Raw genomic sequence first — 15833 nt, 5'->3', positions numbered from 1 at the left:
ACCTCACAGATGCAGAAATACTACCCAGACAGAGGTCTGCTTTAGATTGGAAACAGAAAGGCTGCACACATCACAGATAATGCTGTGTGTGTGTGTGTGTGTGTCACAGTCAAACAGCCGTGGGCAATGCTGTTTATGGGAGACATGAAATAGAGATAAAACATTCACATAACATTGCGTAAATCTAAAAATAACTTGGAACAGTTAACTAAGAGCAGATCTTTTGTTGTCTGCCTCACAGTATAATAGCATTATATCTACAAGTGGTACCTTTACTTTACGGTAGTTTAATTCATTCCATAACGAATTTAATCACATCAAAATCACATTGTTGCTTTAAAATGAACAGAAATACCATTAATTTGTTTGAGTCGCCTCAAAACAGCATTTGGTTGTTCTGTTGTTAAATAAATAGCAAATACAGTGAGGAATTGTTAAAAAAAAAAAAATCATACATTGTGATTTCTGGATTTTTTTTTTTTTTTAGATTATCTCTCTCACAGTGGACATGCACTTACGATGAAAAATTCAGACCCCTCCATGATTTCTAAGTGGGAGCACTTTCAATATATCAGGGTGTTCAAAATAATTATTTTCTTCACTGTAATTATTTAAACCGAAATGAAAATCCTTCACACATCCCCCATAAAAAAAGGGGTGGGGGGTGGGGTCAAAAATGTTTGGGGCTCACTGCCCTGCGGTGTCTCGGTAAACCAGATGATGTGACGACATCATTGATGTCAATCCCACCTCACCTCAAATATTTCCTCACGGGACACCTCGATGCGACAATGCCCTGCCTGTGGCTGCTGCTGAGACAGTTCTTGTCGGAGGATCTTTAGCTTCTGGACCAGGTCTCGCTTGTACTTGGGTACCGTGAGACACTCTGCCTCCTCTGGGAGCTGACCTGTAGACACCAGAGCCTGCTGGACCTGATCCTTTAACTGGTTCTGGCGACTGGAATAGAAATAGAATTTTAAGGAAGATGGGAAAGACCACAACTAAGGGAGAAGATATGATATTTACCTACAGCTGAGGTTTTTAATACTCAACCAAAGCAAAGCACTTGTGAGACCAGTCATTGTTAGACAAAAAAATTAGATAACAGACTGAGGAGCTACATAATAAATAGAACCTTTCATACTTGTACATGTTTTGTTTATGTTATGTATCCATCCATTTTCTGAGCACCTTATCTTCACGAGGGTCGTGGGAGTGCTGGAGCCAAACCCAGCTGTCATCGGGCAAGAAGCGGAGTACACCCTGAACTAATTGTGAGTCAATCACAGAGCACATAGAAACAAACAAACCATTCGTACTAACAATCACTTATATTGATTTTGATAGAAGTTTACGTCAGTTAAAAATAAACTTTTCATAAAGTACATACTAAGGCAGAGGAAAACCAATCAGCAGACTCAGGCGGGCTGCAGTTGTCAGAGGTTAAATTAGACCACAATTGCTATCAAATACCCTTCTAATGGCCTGCACTCTCTATAATGACATTGACAACTTGGGTTAGTTTGTAATGTCTGCCAAGTGGAATAGAGTTAGGCTTTTCAATCACTTCCTGTTAGCACATAAAGCCACAGGGCCCCAAAGGACTCTCAAGAACTCCTCTTGAATCCCTTTATTTCCTGCAGACTAGACTCCGAGTGAGGGATGGGAAGTAGGAAGCGAACTTGCCCAACAGCATCCAATTTGAGCAGACAACTCTTAGTGGAAGAGGAAGGATGAGGGGAGGCACAGAACATCTGCACTTTCACCTATAAAAGAATTATCCCTCACCAAAACTCTCCTGGTCACAAAATGCACCAGAGTTCCCTTTTCTCCGATGAGCAGATCTCTGCAAACTACAGACATCCACTGCTGCGACACATCACCAAAATGAAGAAACATAAATCAAAATCCTGTGGGGGATTCCATGTCAACGTCTCATGTAACTATATTCAAAACAGGTCTGGATTCAAGGATTCAGTTACTGAAATGTGACCCTGAATAGTCAGGTCGGTAATATCATGGGGGAAACATACAGCAAAATGTTTGCTGGATGCCCAGAAAAAGTCCCAATGAAATAAAAATCAGCATTAAAAATGACAAATTTGACAGCTTTAAACAGTATATCAAACATTTTTGTGGTATGACGGAACAGGGGGTGAAATCTTGAAATTGATAAAAGGCAGATGTCTTGATGGAACTCCATGATGCTTGATATCTTTTCCAGATACGAGACATTTGCGAATATATTAACATTTTTAAGCTGTTGAGTTTTGCAGCAACTGTTCCAAAGAGACTAAATTACTGGTTTAATTAATGATTGGGCGATTCAATTTATTACAAAACTCAAGCAATTAAAAAAAAACCTGGACATGTGGCACTGGAGTGCATAATTCTGTTACATATAGTACAATGAATACTTTTTTGACAAAAAAATGACCAAAAATAAAATAGCCACAAATGAACACAATTACTGTGCCCTCACCCACTTGAATCTTTCTGTTATAATAGAATAAACAAAACAACTCCTACATATAATCGTGAAAGCGTCTACATTGGAAAAAAGTGCCGTGCCAGAATAGGTTTTTAAGACTTTACATCGGACTGCTGATGAAAAAAAAAAAAAAAAAAAAAAAGAACAGAAAATCCCAACATGTTCTTTGATCCAAATGACCGGGAAAAGAAGAAACTGGATACCTCTGCAATGCGTTCCGTCGCTGTGCAGAGGAAGAATGAGGTCAGGTAGACGAGGCCCTTCAAGGCACCCGTCCACGCTCCATCTTCATGAACCAAAGGCTTATAGGTAATTGTATGGCCGTTAAAAGCACAGTAGGTGTTTGAACAGCTGCATAGGCAAAGACATTCTGAACACATGTTTGGGCCACGCTCAAAGGCTTGGTTGGCCCATGCACAGACACATAAACCGCCACATAAACCTCCAAAGATTGACCCAAACACACAATTCATTAACAGACTTGGGCATTACATTCATGTGCTATTTCCTGGATGTAAACTAGTGTCGTCGTCTCCCTTTCTCCTCTCAGATGTCTTGCCAACACCAGCTATGTGACGGATAGTGTGCTGAAATGCCTTTATGATCAGAAATTCTATAAGCCTTTAAGCACGTGTGATGTTTGTGTGAAAAGTGGAAGTCAGAGAGAATGTGTGGTCATGTGCAACAGGGGCTTCCTGGAATGAAAAACAAATCTCACCTCACATTCTGACTTTCAATACCTCCTCGTGAGCCATTGGGGCTTGGGCTGTAAGTGCAAAACAAAGACAATTGAGTCCCGGATATAAAACTTTTTTTCGCTTTGTTTGCCTTGTTAAATGATTTCCCGATGGGGCTACAAAAGTTCAAAACTCACTTAAGGACTCTATGCAGGTTGGCAGAAAGGCGAGGATCAGTGAATTGTGTGGTTCGGTTGTTGTGGTCCACAAAATAAACTCTGCCTGTGGCAGTGTTCCTTATCTCCCATCCAGGAGGAAGCGGACCCAGTTCTTCACAGTTCACATTACTCAGATCTCTGACACACGACAAAACCAAAAATGACACAGAATAAAAATGAATAAATACATGGATTAAATACATTTTGCCACTCATACCATTCCAATATAAAGAATCTTTCTGGAGCCAAAGTTGGATCCAAGAAGCTCCATTCGTTCTAACTTTCTTCACTATTCACCAATAATAGCTTGAGAAAACAGACCACATACACACATTTTTTCCGCTAATTTCATCCATTCTATTTTACGTTACTTATGATGTGTTACTGTAGAGCGAGATAGAAACAGCATTTCAATTCTCCGTATGTTGTAGATATCTGAAGACATGACAATACAAATCCTTCAATCCTTGAAGAACATTTCTCCTTCTTAAAGTCAGCCTTTTATTGGGCGAAGCCAGAGGGACTCAAGGCTTGCCAGATATTACAATATCAGCCATGATTTGTTAATATTGTCTGTGGTACACTAAAGTCTGTGTTTTTGCAGGCCTAGATGCTTTTCACACACGCCCGACTGTCTACTTTCCAAAAAGATTTAATACTTGACAGACTTGCAACCAGCTGTATGCTATGAACTCTGACTGGCCCATCAGGACGCAACCTAATCTATCTCAGCGTCAGATGGTAAAATCATTGGGTTTGTGATAAGGTGTGGAAGCAATGCATGTGCCCAGCTCCTCAACTGTTCGGTCATGTCATGTGTTGTTCTGGTGATGACACAATTCCTGGAGGTCACGTACCTGGGTACTCTGGGGTCATGCCATGTGCTGACACCTGTCTGAGTGTGAAGGAAGTACACTTGGCCTTGCTGTGTGGTCCTCTGTTCTATAAAATGTTAAAAAGACACGTGATACAATGCATTAATTGGTAGCTAGAAAGGGTCAAATTGAAGATTTATTGAAAATGCACAGGGTGATAAACATGGGAGAGGAAGGAGGGATTTGATTTTTATTTTTGAGGGTTGAGCTAATTAATCATTGCCTGCTACACTGTGCGTTGTCAAGGTGCTGCCTGCAGAGCGCTTTCTGGTACCTCTTTGGATTATCATCCTGCTTCAACTACTCAGAACCTTCCAACTAATGCGCTGTATATGGTGCAGGTAAAAACTCTTTATGGGTGCTCACATAGGAAAAATATATCTGCTGACAGATTTAAACACCATTGCCAAAAAAATTAAGGAATGAAGGAAAGAGTGAAGAAGGAGACAAGCCTACAGAGGCTAAGACTGGAGCCTACTAAATCTGAGGCGCTGAGCAAAAGGCTAAGAAATGCTTCATCAGCTCTGGGTCCAAAACCCCGCTGAAGAAAAATCATGTGAGGATAAACAAAACTCCCAAAGATGTGTGGAGGACTACAGCTGCTGTGTGTTTATTTTTTATATGAATGTGTTTCACTGTGTCGAGAAAAGAGAAAGATGTGGGGAGGCGACCAAATGGTAACAACCGGCCTTTAACAGCTATATCAGTTCAATTAGATTGTCTAAAATGGAGCTAGTATTACAGGCTCCTTGTGCGGAGCTCCAGCATCACAGAGAGGTTGTGGAGTGAATGAGGGCTCAGATGAGTTGCTTAACTGAGCCCACTGTTCAGCAGGAAGGAGGGCATGGGCAAAGCCATTACCGCACCCTCCCCCACATAGACAACGTAGCTGAACATTATGATAAAATTATTATTAAGTCACTGCAGGCTATACCATTAGCGAATGATCATTTTTGCCAACACTACAGTTCTGATTTGGTTTTGACTTTGATATGATTTGGCCGTGGTTCTATCCCACTAGAACTTAGTCCAGCCAACTACCAAGTAATTGCCAGAGTCTGTCAAAGACACATTTTCAAAAATAGGCAGATAATCAAAGTTGTAATATATTGTTAAATTTCACTTTTGATGGGTGGGCAGGCACACCAGGAAACTATTTGTATGTAGTGTATAACAAAGAGTACATTGTCCATAATAACACCCCTTTAAAATTTGCTCCTCACTTCTCCACTGCACTATATAGGAAGGTGGATTGTAGCCCCTGACTTCAGTGTAAAAGGAGATTTTTGTGCTCCATCTTATGTTCTGTTACTGTCTCTATTGCTTTGGCATGTGGAATGAGGTGATCCTCAATTATTCACACTTCTGACAAATTAGAATTGCCTGATGAGGATGCAGGTACTAAATGATGAGCTTTAACATTGTGATATATCACTTTGATGAATTGTGATGCCACTGACCATAGCCCTCTGGAAGGTCTGGCGGTGTGTGCAGGTGTGTTCTGCTCATGTAGTTGCGATGCCTCTGGGAGCGAACACGCCTCTCCTGGGCCCGTTGGTCACCGTCATTTGGTGGCAATGCTGTCGGCGTGGCGCCGTTTGTGCTAATGGGGGTGTTCTCGTCCACGATGCAGCTAAGTGGCCGCCCAGGGCTTGAGTACTCTGATGCAGGTCTGAGAGACAACAGGGAGCAAAAAGACGAAGCACAGTCAGGATGTGATGAGTTTTTCTTCATAATTCTCCTGTTTGAACATTCTAGGGTTAGAACTTAATGTGGACTCACCTGGTCGGCCTCTCCCACTGTGTGGTTCGTGTGATGTGGTTTAAGTACTGGATTCGTCCTGACGCGGTTCTCCTCTCCTCCCAACTGGCATCAGAAACATACACATGCTCAAAAGTGATCAGCCACAGCCCACAGGACCCTTCATATACCACGCAGTGTCTCAATGTCTCTAGAGGGAGCTTGCTTGATGTGCATTTCTGGGCCGAGATGCACAGAAATTAGCAGGGACGCTAATTTTATGACGCAGAACTATGGCTTAGTACTCCGTCATGATGCTGGAAATACGGCCTATGATTTTTTTGTTTGTGGGACGGGGGACAAGACGGGACTAATTTGGCTGGATATGCACCCTCATTTCTGAATGGTGTATACTGTGAAGATAAATTGCATGAACTCATTGATCCCAGGTTGGAACTCATTGTTTTCATGATATGCGCATCCCAGGACTCCCATTGTTCATCTATTTGTGTGTGTCCATTTTCCAAGACGCTTATCCTCACAAGGGTCACGGGAGTCCCGGAGCCTATCCCAGCTAACACCGGGCAAAAGGCAGACTCCATCTTGAACTGGTTGCCAGACAGTCGCAGGGCACATAGACACCTTAGTCTAAAGTTTAAAATAATCTATGGTCCAGATTTCAAATTGCAGAATTTTCTATTTAACTTGCAACACTGTCGGATATGCTTCCTTTCAAATGATAAGAGGTTTCCCCCCAACTTACTCACCCGTCTGGAAGATCATTGTCAAAAAGTCGACTGCAGTCTACCACTGGGCCTCCTATGCCTATCCGGTCCCTGGACTGCAAGCTCACTGAAGCAACACATGGCAGACAGATGCACACATTGGAATAACTAGACAACAGATTATAGAGCAAGCTGAGTTATGTTATCCTGGCACAAAATCAAGCCATATATGTGTGTGTATAGTCTCGTTGTTTTGAAATCCGACACCACATTTTATTTGAAGAATGTGATAAATGGATTAGGTCGTCGAAAAACAACCTGAAACATGCAGGCCAATAAGGAAAATGTTTCTGTGTTTTTTGTTTTTTTTTTACTGGCATGCAATTTCATATTGAAACTATTTTCGTTTTGGGTGTGATCCGATCCTTGTACTCACCCACGATCTGTCCTCTGACTGTGTCACTGTCATTTGGACTCAGCTTGTTCAAGTCTAGTCTCTGATCTGTAGAAGTAATACAGATGCAAAAAGAAAGTTGAGATAAACAGCAAATGAAAACAGTTTGAAAAATCAGATGGGTGAAGGGACGACTCATCAGTTTTGTACAGCTACATGTAAACAATATTCTTAAATGTAATAAAAAAGCCTCTTCTGCATCTTTTGCCTATACTGCAGTTACAGGCTCAATTGCTTACAATATCATCTGTCTGCGGGCCACATATTGAGGGTGTCCCAAACGAACATTCTATGCAGTCTCCAGTCTACACAATGGGTGAAGGCTATGAAAATCTGATTGCGCATAGCTACAGAGTAGGCTTCAGTTCAAATGCAAAGGTCAAACATTTTACAAATGTCAGTACAAAGCCTGCACTATTCCGCTCCGTCTTAGCATGTTCATGAACTACTGCCAAGTCTGGAAAGTCTTTGTCTGAAGTTCTTAAAGACTGGAATTTGCGAGTGAGATAGAGACATCAGGAGGGAAGGGGGAAAAAAAAAAGTTCATGTTGCCTGCAGACATTAAAATGGACACTCTCTCTTCTCTGTTGTCTGGGTGTCATGCAGATCAGCCCAGGATGTTTGTCTAGACTAAACAGGGACCAAAACAGGCAATGGTCAAACCATTACAAGGCTGGCGGAAGGTCAGCAGCCACAGAGACAAACACTAAACACGCATAGATCTCTTCAGGAATGTTCTCGCTCACATCGGTCCATTTCATTTAAATACATGGGCAGACGTAAATAAAGATAAGAAATACAGAACCCTTTGCAATTATATACAAATGTAAAAGAAGGAACCAAGACACTATATAATTAAACACAAATTTTGAATTAAAACCAGTGATCTGTATAGGGCTAGCAAATGGGACAAACCTGCCACTCACAGTAAAAGACAAACACAACAACAGACACAGTGAGTCAAAAGCTGTACTTTGACGCATGTCTGCATGAAATAACCGGTTGTCTGGCTCAGCAGACAGATATAGAGGGAGGCTAGTCCCCAAAGGCACACTCTTGTTGTCTCTTTCAATGTCTATTGAGGAAACTGATGGGGGACATTGACGGGTGAGAGTGAGGCCAGGACAACAAGGAAATGCAGCGGTAAACCACTCGCAGCTGTGGCACAAGTTTTAGGTCTCCTCTGTCACTCGGGGAAAACAACGCCTTTGAATAAAGTTGGGGACTTTAGTCCGTGTGTGTTGAAGAAGTAGAATTACAATAAGATTTGTCGTTGCGGACTATACAAGAATATTGGAGCAAGTGCAGTTGTTTGAAGTTTCATAATTACAGTAACATCCATGCTAGTTTCCATTAGCCCGTCTATGGAATTACACTATATGTTAGCATTGAGCTGGCAGATTTTAGTTAGGTGAAGAAAGTTTACCGTTGTTGTCGACTGTAATTTGTACAGTAGACCAAGTCCTATAACGTTAAAAAAAAGGTAAATAAAATACCAAATAATACATAACAAATTTCATTAAAAGTGAGGGGTACACACAATAAATACTTTCAGTTGTCATATGCGCAGCTAAATACAGTACATCTGTTTTCAGTCTGGTTTTGAACTTTGTCAGTGTTTAGGTCTGGCTCCCATTTTCTGGAAAACTTTGAAATTTTAGCAACATAAAACTAAAATGTTGAGCAAAATTACATGGATTGGTTGAACATTATGGTGTTTAAGCATACGTTTAATACTCTTTTGTATTATGTATCAATTCTCCACTAAACTACATTGGTGACCGTAAGAGACTTGGAAGGCACCTACATATCAAATGAATTATTATCATCATCATTAGTAGTATTAAACTAACTGGAAAGACAAAACAAACAGCTTGAAAAAAGCCCTCTTTGGTACTTACTGTATTTGAGAACTGTGTGAGTGACTTTCTCTTTCCTCAGTTATCTTATACCCTAGTCACCCATTACTTGACAGTGAAAGGGTAAGAACAGGCACAAAGCGATACTTCAAAAGTGTGTTATAATGAGTTTAGGTGTGCTTTAATGAGTTTAAACTAGGGCTGTAAAAGCTAAAGCGTTAACTTATGCGTCATAAAAAAAATAATCGCATTAATCATGTATAAACGCTGATTAATAATTTATTTTGACCACACATGCTCTTTTACCTTAAGCACAGATGGATCAATGTTTATGCCGGTGCAAAGAAAGTGAGGAGACTCCATCTGGCGTTCTCGACGCCAAATTGTGCTTCAAGGGGGGAAAAGTAAATAAAAAAATTGCATACAGTGCAGCGTTGAACTCTGTTTTCATCGTAGCACAAGTTTAAAATTCCAACTAAAAGCAATATGATATCTTTGGCGCTTCTGATTAATCGGGATGACTCAAAATTCAAGTGTGATTAATCTGATTTAAAAAAAAAAAAAAAACAGATACACAGGCCAAGATAAAATGTGTTTAAAGCGTGTGGGAGGATTAAAACTACATAAAATATGTCAATGGTCACTTAAATATCACAAATTTGACCTCGTGTAAGTCAAGAATGTAATAAATGCGATATACAGTAGTTCACAAAACAGGCAGTTTTTGTGTGTGTTTTTTGTGTTTCAGGTGGTGGAGTGGCAGCCCAGCAAAAAGGAAGCACACCCTCAGCTCGATCTACTTTCCGCATGTTTGAGCATAGAGAACCTCGAGTTGCCCTTGGTCTGAGTATAAGTACTAGGAGGATTTATTATTCTTCCTTGGTAGCATCACCATTCATTGTCTTGGATGGATGATGGGCCTTTTATATTGAAACTACCTGTCATTACAGAACCATTCTTTAAAGTTTAATTTATCCGTTCAGCGTCTTCTGACCAGCCATTTTTAGTGTAATAACAGGGTGATGTGGTTTGTAGGTTAACCCCACTTTTCCCAAGTCTGGGTTGTGTCTGACTTAATGAGCAAGACATGACACCACACTATGTAGCATTGAACCTCTGGTTCTTATTTTACTTTAAGTGAAATGACGTTGACAAAAAAAAAAAAATTCAGTTTTGGCCATAGAGTATATGCCGCCATTGTCTGTCTTAACATAGGTTTACGGGTCTGGAAATTCAGGGAGTAAGATGGCAAGAGATACTTTAATCCTAATGTCTTTCACAATTACAAAATGTAACAATATTTCAATGTCACACGACAAATAAAGGTCGAGTACAGCCTCACTTACAGCCTGTGTCTTTAAGGCGGTTGATAGCATTGGACAAAAGGCGAACACATCCCAGGAAACCAGCACCTTGTTTCTTGTGAATCTTCTTGTGGTTCCACACACTGATAGTGATAGAATCAGATTTCCCGATGTATCTGAGGTGAAAATACAAATACATCAAATATATTCTTGATACTCACATACACAGTATTCACAATAAGACTGCGCTACGTGTGTTTATTAAAGATAGCTCAATCGGTCCAAGCAGCCCCTCAAAAACGTTCATCTTTCTTAAAAGCTTCTATGTTTAAGCTTCCCTACGATGACGTTATATGTTCTTTCTTTGTCACAATTTCAGGTGAGACTATAAATGCGAGTAAACAGTACACGTGTAAGTGGGTAGATTCACTCCTAAATAAAACTCTGTAGAAGTGACAGAAGGGGATCTCACTGTAATTATCATAGCAGTTACCAAAAGGGATATGAAACAATGGTCTGTGAGTAAGACGTCTGGACATTTTGGGTCAATGCCAAATGCCTGTCTGGGGTGCGATGTGAGAGCGCGGCTAGGTCAGACATACACTGTGGAAGGGAACTACTGTAAAGTCCTGGTCATCTGCAAAACCCGCCATATAATACAATTAATTAGTCTACAAATCATGTCTGATAACATATGCGGTCATGCACCAAGAGAGCGTAATATGCTAAAAAGGGATTAACAACTGAGGGGAAAAAAAGGCACAAGTCGTGGTACTGTCTGCTGATTGTAGTTTTCAAAAAGAGACCCAAAATTGAAATCGTAAATTTGAAATTGTAAAACTAATGTAATACTGTAGCATTAGACAAAACCCTCAACAAAAGTTTTGAAAAGAGAGAACACCATCTTCTTTTTGAGGAAATTAGCAGAGCTGCTTACGCGGCAAACGGCCATGATACGATAGTTGGCGATCTCTGCTTCAGAACACTAACCAGTTGATACAGAATCAACATGGCCGCTCCTGGTCGTAGCCACAATTTGCCACTTTGTGACAGTTCAAAATTACGAGGTTATGATGGGTGTGGAACGAACTAGTTTGCACAGCGACGTAAGAATACATTGGCAGGCAGCACAAGAAGGCATGCTCACTTACTGCCATACTTATAATGTTTCATGTCACTGTTTTATATTTATCTGATAATTGTTTTCAACACACATTTATTGTCATTTTGACTTATACTGCATGAGGGTAGGTTAGGCATGGACTACAGCGCATTCTGACTTAACATCAGATTCGAATAACGTCTCAGTCGTAGGGACTGAATTCAATCATAAACTACCGGTAAGCACCCCTTGTACACAATTAATCAGGTTTCGTGACATTTATAGAGCAAGACTAATAAATGTGCTTATGCAAGAATAAACTGTGCCATATGTTTTATGAGACACTGCATAAGGAGAACAGGTGGAGCATAATTTAAGGCCAGATAGCTTGTTGGGTTGATCAGTTGACTGAAACCTCTCCTCTATTAAATTGGGATTAAAGAGGAGAGTGAAGAGGGTGTATATTCAACGCAATTTTGGAGGAATTATTGACAGCAAATCCCAAAGGATTTATGCTAAGCCTAGGTCTGCCTCCATCAAACTCTTAAAATGTAAATACATGCACGACATTTGCCCCTAAAGTCAAATTTTACATGAACAGATAATACTGTATATTGGCAATGAGCAAAAGAGTGTGTCCGGTATCCTGAGCAACCAAACAAACTAAGACTCACGCTTCCTTCTGCAGTTGGCTACGCTCGTCGGTTGGATAAACATTGGAAACTTTCACTCTCACATTCACTCAGGCACTCTGTCTGAATTTTTTCCAGGTTACTTTCACGGGACAAGCCATCTTTGGGAAAGGAGATCAGGGTAAATGTACTGGACATGCACGTGTTCCAGTCATTGGAAGAAAATACTACTAGAGTCTATTTTTGTGTATGAAATACTGTTCCAGGGGACATTTTTAGACTGTTTGCTCGCATTGAAGGGTTATGTCATAACTGTCTAGAAAAGTGTGAGCTTTTACAGCTGGTAATGTTCAAATTCTGACATTTTTAAATGTACTTACTAAGGTTAAATGGGGAGACATCAAAATTGTGAGGCTTCAAACATGATCTTAAACTTTCATCTGTCATGAAAATACACTTTTATTTGGGTGGGAAACTTTGAAATACAGGAGGTAACTCACAGGTCATAGTGTTGATTCCACTTGGGGTCAAGTGTGTTCCTCACAGTATCAGTCGAGTGGCATTGGCCCGAACCATCCACGACCACCTTTGCAAAAGGATCAGGGAGGCCTACATCGAGACAAAAGTACCACCAAACGAATTGACCACCGCATTACGTAAACATGCACAATCTGAGGATGTCATAGCTGTCAAGGTAGCGATAATACTGATACTCATACTAATACTAATGCTACATTTCATACAGCTCTTACATTTTGATTGCAGATGTACTCGACGGGGTTTGGCTAGTGAGTGCACAAATCTGGATGCAGACAATTGAATAAGACATGGCACGCGCAAGGGAAAATAGGACTGCGATTAATCATTATTGGCCTGTTACTGTGGTTATTATGTCAAGAAAAAAAAAACATTGCATCAAGTATATGGATCTGTTTTTCTTTTCATCTATCAAACTGCAAAGAATCAAATGTGTGGGTTATGGTTTTGTGGTGAAAAAAAAAAGTCAAACAAAACTTCAAACCATCAGAATGAACAATGTCACGTGAGATGCCATAAAATCTTGTCACTAGAAGCAACTCTACAATTATTTGATTATTACTTTTATTTTTTTAGTGATGCCGACATGAAGATGAAAACTGTAAAGATAAACATCCATCCATCAATTTTCTTAGCTGCGTATCCTCACAAGGGTCGCAGGGAGTGCTGGAGCCTATCCAAGCTGTCAGCTGGCAGGGTACACCCTGAATTGGTTGCCAGCCAATCGCAGGGCACATTGAGACAAACAGCCACACTCACAATCACACCTCGGGGCAATTTAGTGTCCAATTCATGTTGCATGTTTTTTGGGATGTGGGGGGGAAACCGGAGTGGCCGGAGAAAACCCACGCAGGCACAGGGAGAACATGTTAACTCCACACAGGCGGGTCTGAGATCGAACCCGGGACTTCAGAACTGTGAGGCCAATGCTTTCCAGCTGATCCACCGTGCTGCCCAAAGATAAACATATAATCAGAAAAGAATCTTGGGAAGGGTCTGGCTGCTCAGCACAACATGAGCAACGCAATTAATTAAATCTATATTATATGAGTTGTGGGAGAAAAGATAGCCTATATTTCAAATCCAAACTAAATTTTTTCCTCTTGGAAATATTACCCCTGGAATATCATGCACTTTCTGCCACCTCTTTATGCATATCTGGAAGGATTCTGGGAATTAATTTAATTTACAATGTTTCGTGTTTTTTTTTTTTTTAAATTAGAGCAAATTGGATGTTAAGCTGCATCAAGAAACAAATGATGCTAAACTTTGAAGATGCAGACCAAGCCACTGCATTTGTCTATAATAATATAAAAGATTTTTACTATGACTTTCAAGGGATCTAAAACGCTTAGTATAATTCTAATTCTTATTAGAGTAAATATAAAAAGTGTGTTGATTATCACTAAATGGTACCAAATAATATTTTGCGGACATCACAGGAGGAGGAGCTTATGTTTTTTTTTTTTCTTATTTAACATCTCTCAGTTTCATTCACAGAACTGATTTTCAGTGCCTTCGTGATGACGATACTGCATCTTGAGATTTAAGTAAGCACACTGTAACACACAATCACAGCGCAACTGATGACAAATTTGGCGGTTTTATCTTTCTGCTCGGTGCTGCTCTCTACCGACTCCCTCAAATGCAATGTTTGCTCAGCTCCGGAGCATTGGAATGGCAGGAATAGGCACCGCAGAAACCACCTGAGTGAGCACTCGACCTTTACATGCGCATTGACCATGACAGCCTGACCCAAACACATGAAAACAAAACAAAATGCATGCAAAATTGACCAGGTAAGGGATACTTTGCCTTTTGTAGCTAGTTAGTGCAAAGTTGTTCAATTCAATTTTAGTTTGATTCAAGCCACTTGCATTTATGTAAAATTAAGTGTATTGAGACAGCACAAAAATGATGTTACACACGTTTGAGCAGACAACACTTCCCACAAACTATTTTTAGTAAACCATTCACATGTGTGCAAATGATGTGCTGATGTCTGGCACAAACTGGCAGCAGGAATTTTACCAGAGCGGCATGACCCACATTTCCTAATGTCAAAATACCTTTCGTGTAGATTTACAAACACAAACTTAAATAGCCTGTGAAATGAAGAAGATTGGCTCATACTTACGGAAGAAGTCCTTCTTGACAAGGTTTTTGGCACAGAGGACTGAAATGAAAAGAATGGCCAGTTTCATGTTACTAAAGTCAAAGGTATCAAACTACCATAGACAATTATTTCTAGATATTCCAACACGGTCAATATTTTAGTCTGTACACTCACACCAGTAACTCATCATATACCAGAAAGTGTTCATCATTATTTAAATGACAGAGATGAAAATTAACAAAGCCATGTTTTGAGCTGAAAACAAACAAAATGGCTGAAAGACAACACGTCCATCAATTTTCTGTGCGTGTGTGAGTGTGGGTGCATGTCCGCATACATGGATGAGGAAACGCTGTCACTCCCTGGAAATCGGGACTGACGGCTACAGGCGGTGAGTCAAGCTGAGTTTCTATTAGTGATGAATGAGTTTGGTCAGGAAACTACTGGGACTTTATGCTGATGAAAGCAAAGCGCTGATAAGATTTGAGAGCATTTATTTCCCTGCACTAAATATTATTCACGATGGCAACAAGCAAAGGCTCATTCCAAAGAAATGTAACACACAATACTGTGTATAATTTCACAGCTTGGACATCAAGATGTATTTTTAAACTCATTGGGAAAAAAAAAATTCGGACCATTACTTTGATATATGATTAGGATGAAACTGTGTACAAAATATCTGTTGTGCTAAATATGTTTCTCATCTTATTTTTACCTGCCAAGACCCCAAAAACATTCCAAAATCAATTTCAAAAGTGCGTCAGCAGGACGAACGGTGCTTATTTGGGCCACAACAGGCTACGGGTGATAGGATTCACACTTTCCAAAACAAGCACACAAATGTTTTGTTTGTGTGCTTTGATAAAACAAACTGGTTCTCAGTTTGTTTCAACGGAACCAACTGTGAAGTGTGAACGCAGCATAATTAAGTGTACTTCCCCAAGTAATGTTGTCCACTCTTAGACGCAGTGCCGTAATGAATCACGATCCAAATTCCACAACAGATGCCCCCCGCTAGCTGGCAGAAATGGCCTTCGCTATGATGTCTGTTTGTAAAGTTGTAGACATTTTTACAATAATAAACACCAGAGGTGTGGAGC

The 15833-nt window shown here is 40.3% G+C and overlaps 1 protein-coding gene across 1 annotated transcript in view; it reads right to left on the bottom strand.

The window, feature by feature from the left end:
• Positions 1–15833, bottom strand: part of smurf2 (SMAD specific E3 ubiquitin protein ligase 2) — a 54235-nt gene that overhangs the window by 10428 nt on the left and 27974 nt on the right. Inside the window, exons 2-12 of the mRNA XM_061846502.1 lie at positions 14752–14790; positions 12578–12686; positions 10386–10519; positions 7163–7228; positions 6769–6853; positions 6044–6127; positions 5722–5933; positions 4244–4328; positions 3366–3524; positions 3210–3257; positions 756–957 (exon numbers count right to left, since the gene is read on the bottom strand). Coding sequence (XP_061702486.1) covers positions 756–957; positions 3210–3257; positions 3366–3524; positions 4244–4328; positions 5722–5933; positions 6044–6127; positions 6769–6853; positions 7163–7228; positions 10386–10519; positions 12578–12686; positions 14752–14790 — 1223 coding nt within the window. The remainder of the gene's footprint in view (positions 1–755; positions 958–3209; positions 3258–3365; positions 3525–4243; positions 4329–5721; positions 5934–6043; positions 6128–6768; positions 6854–7162; positions 7229–10385; positions 10520–12577; positions 12687–14751; positions 14791–15833) is intronic.

Source organism: Syngnathoides biaculeatus, chromosome 16, assembly GCF_019802595.1.
Source record: "Syngnathoides biaculeatus isolate LvHL_M chromosome 16, ASM1980259v1, whole genome shotgun sequence".
Lineage (NCBI taxonomy): Eukaryota > Metazoa > Chordata > Actinopteri > Syngnathiformes > Syngnathidae > Syngnathoides > Syngnathoides biaculeatus.
Note: the sequence above shows the minus strand (reverse complement) of the source record. Positions and strands in the feature narration are given on the sequence as shown.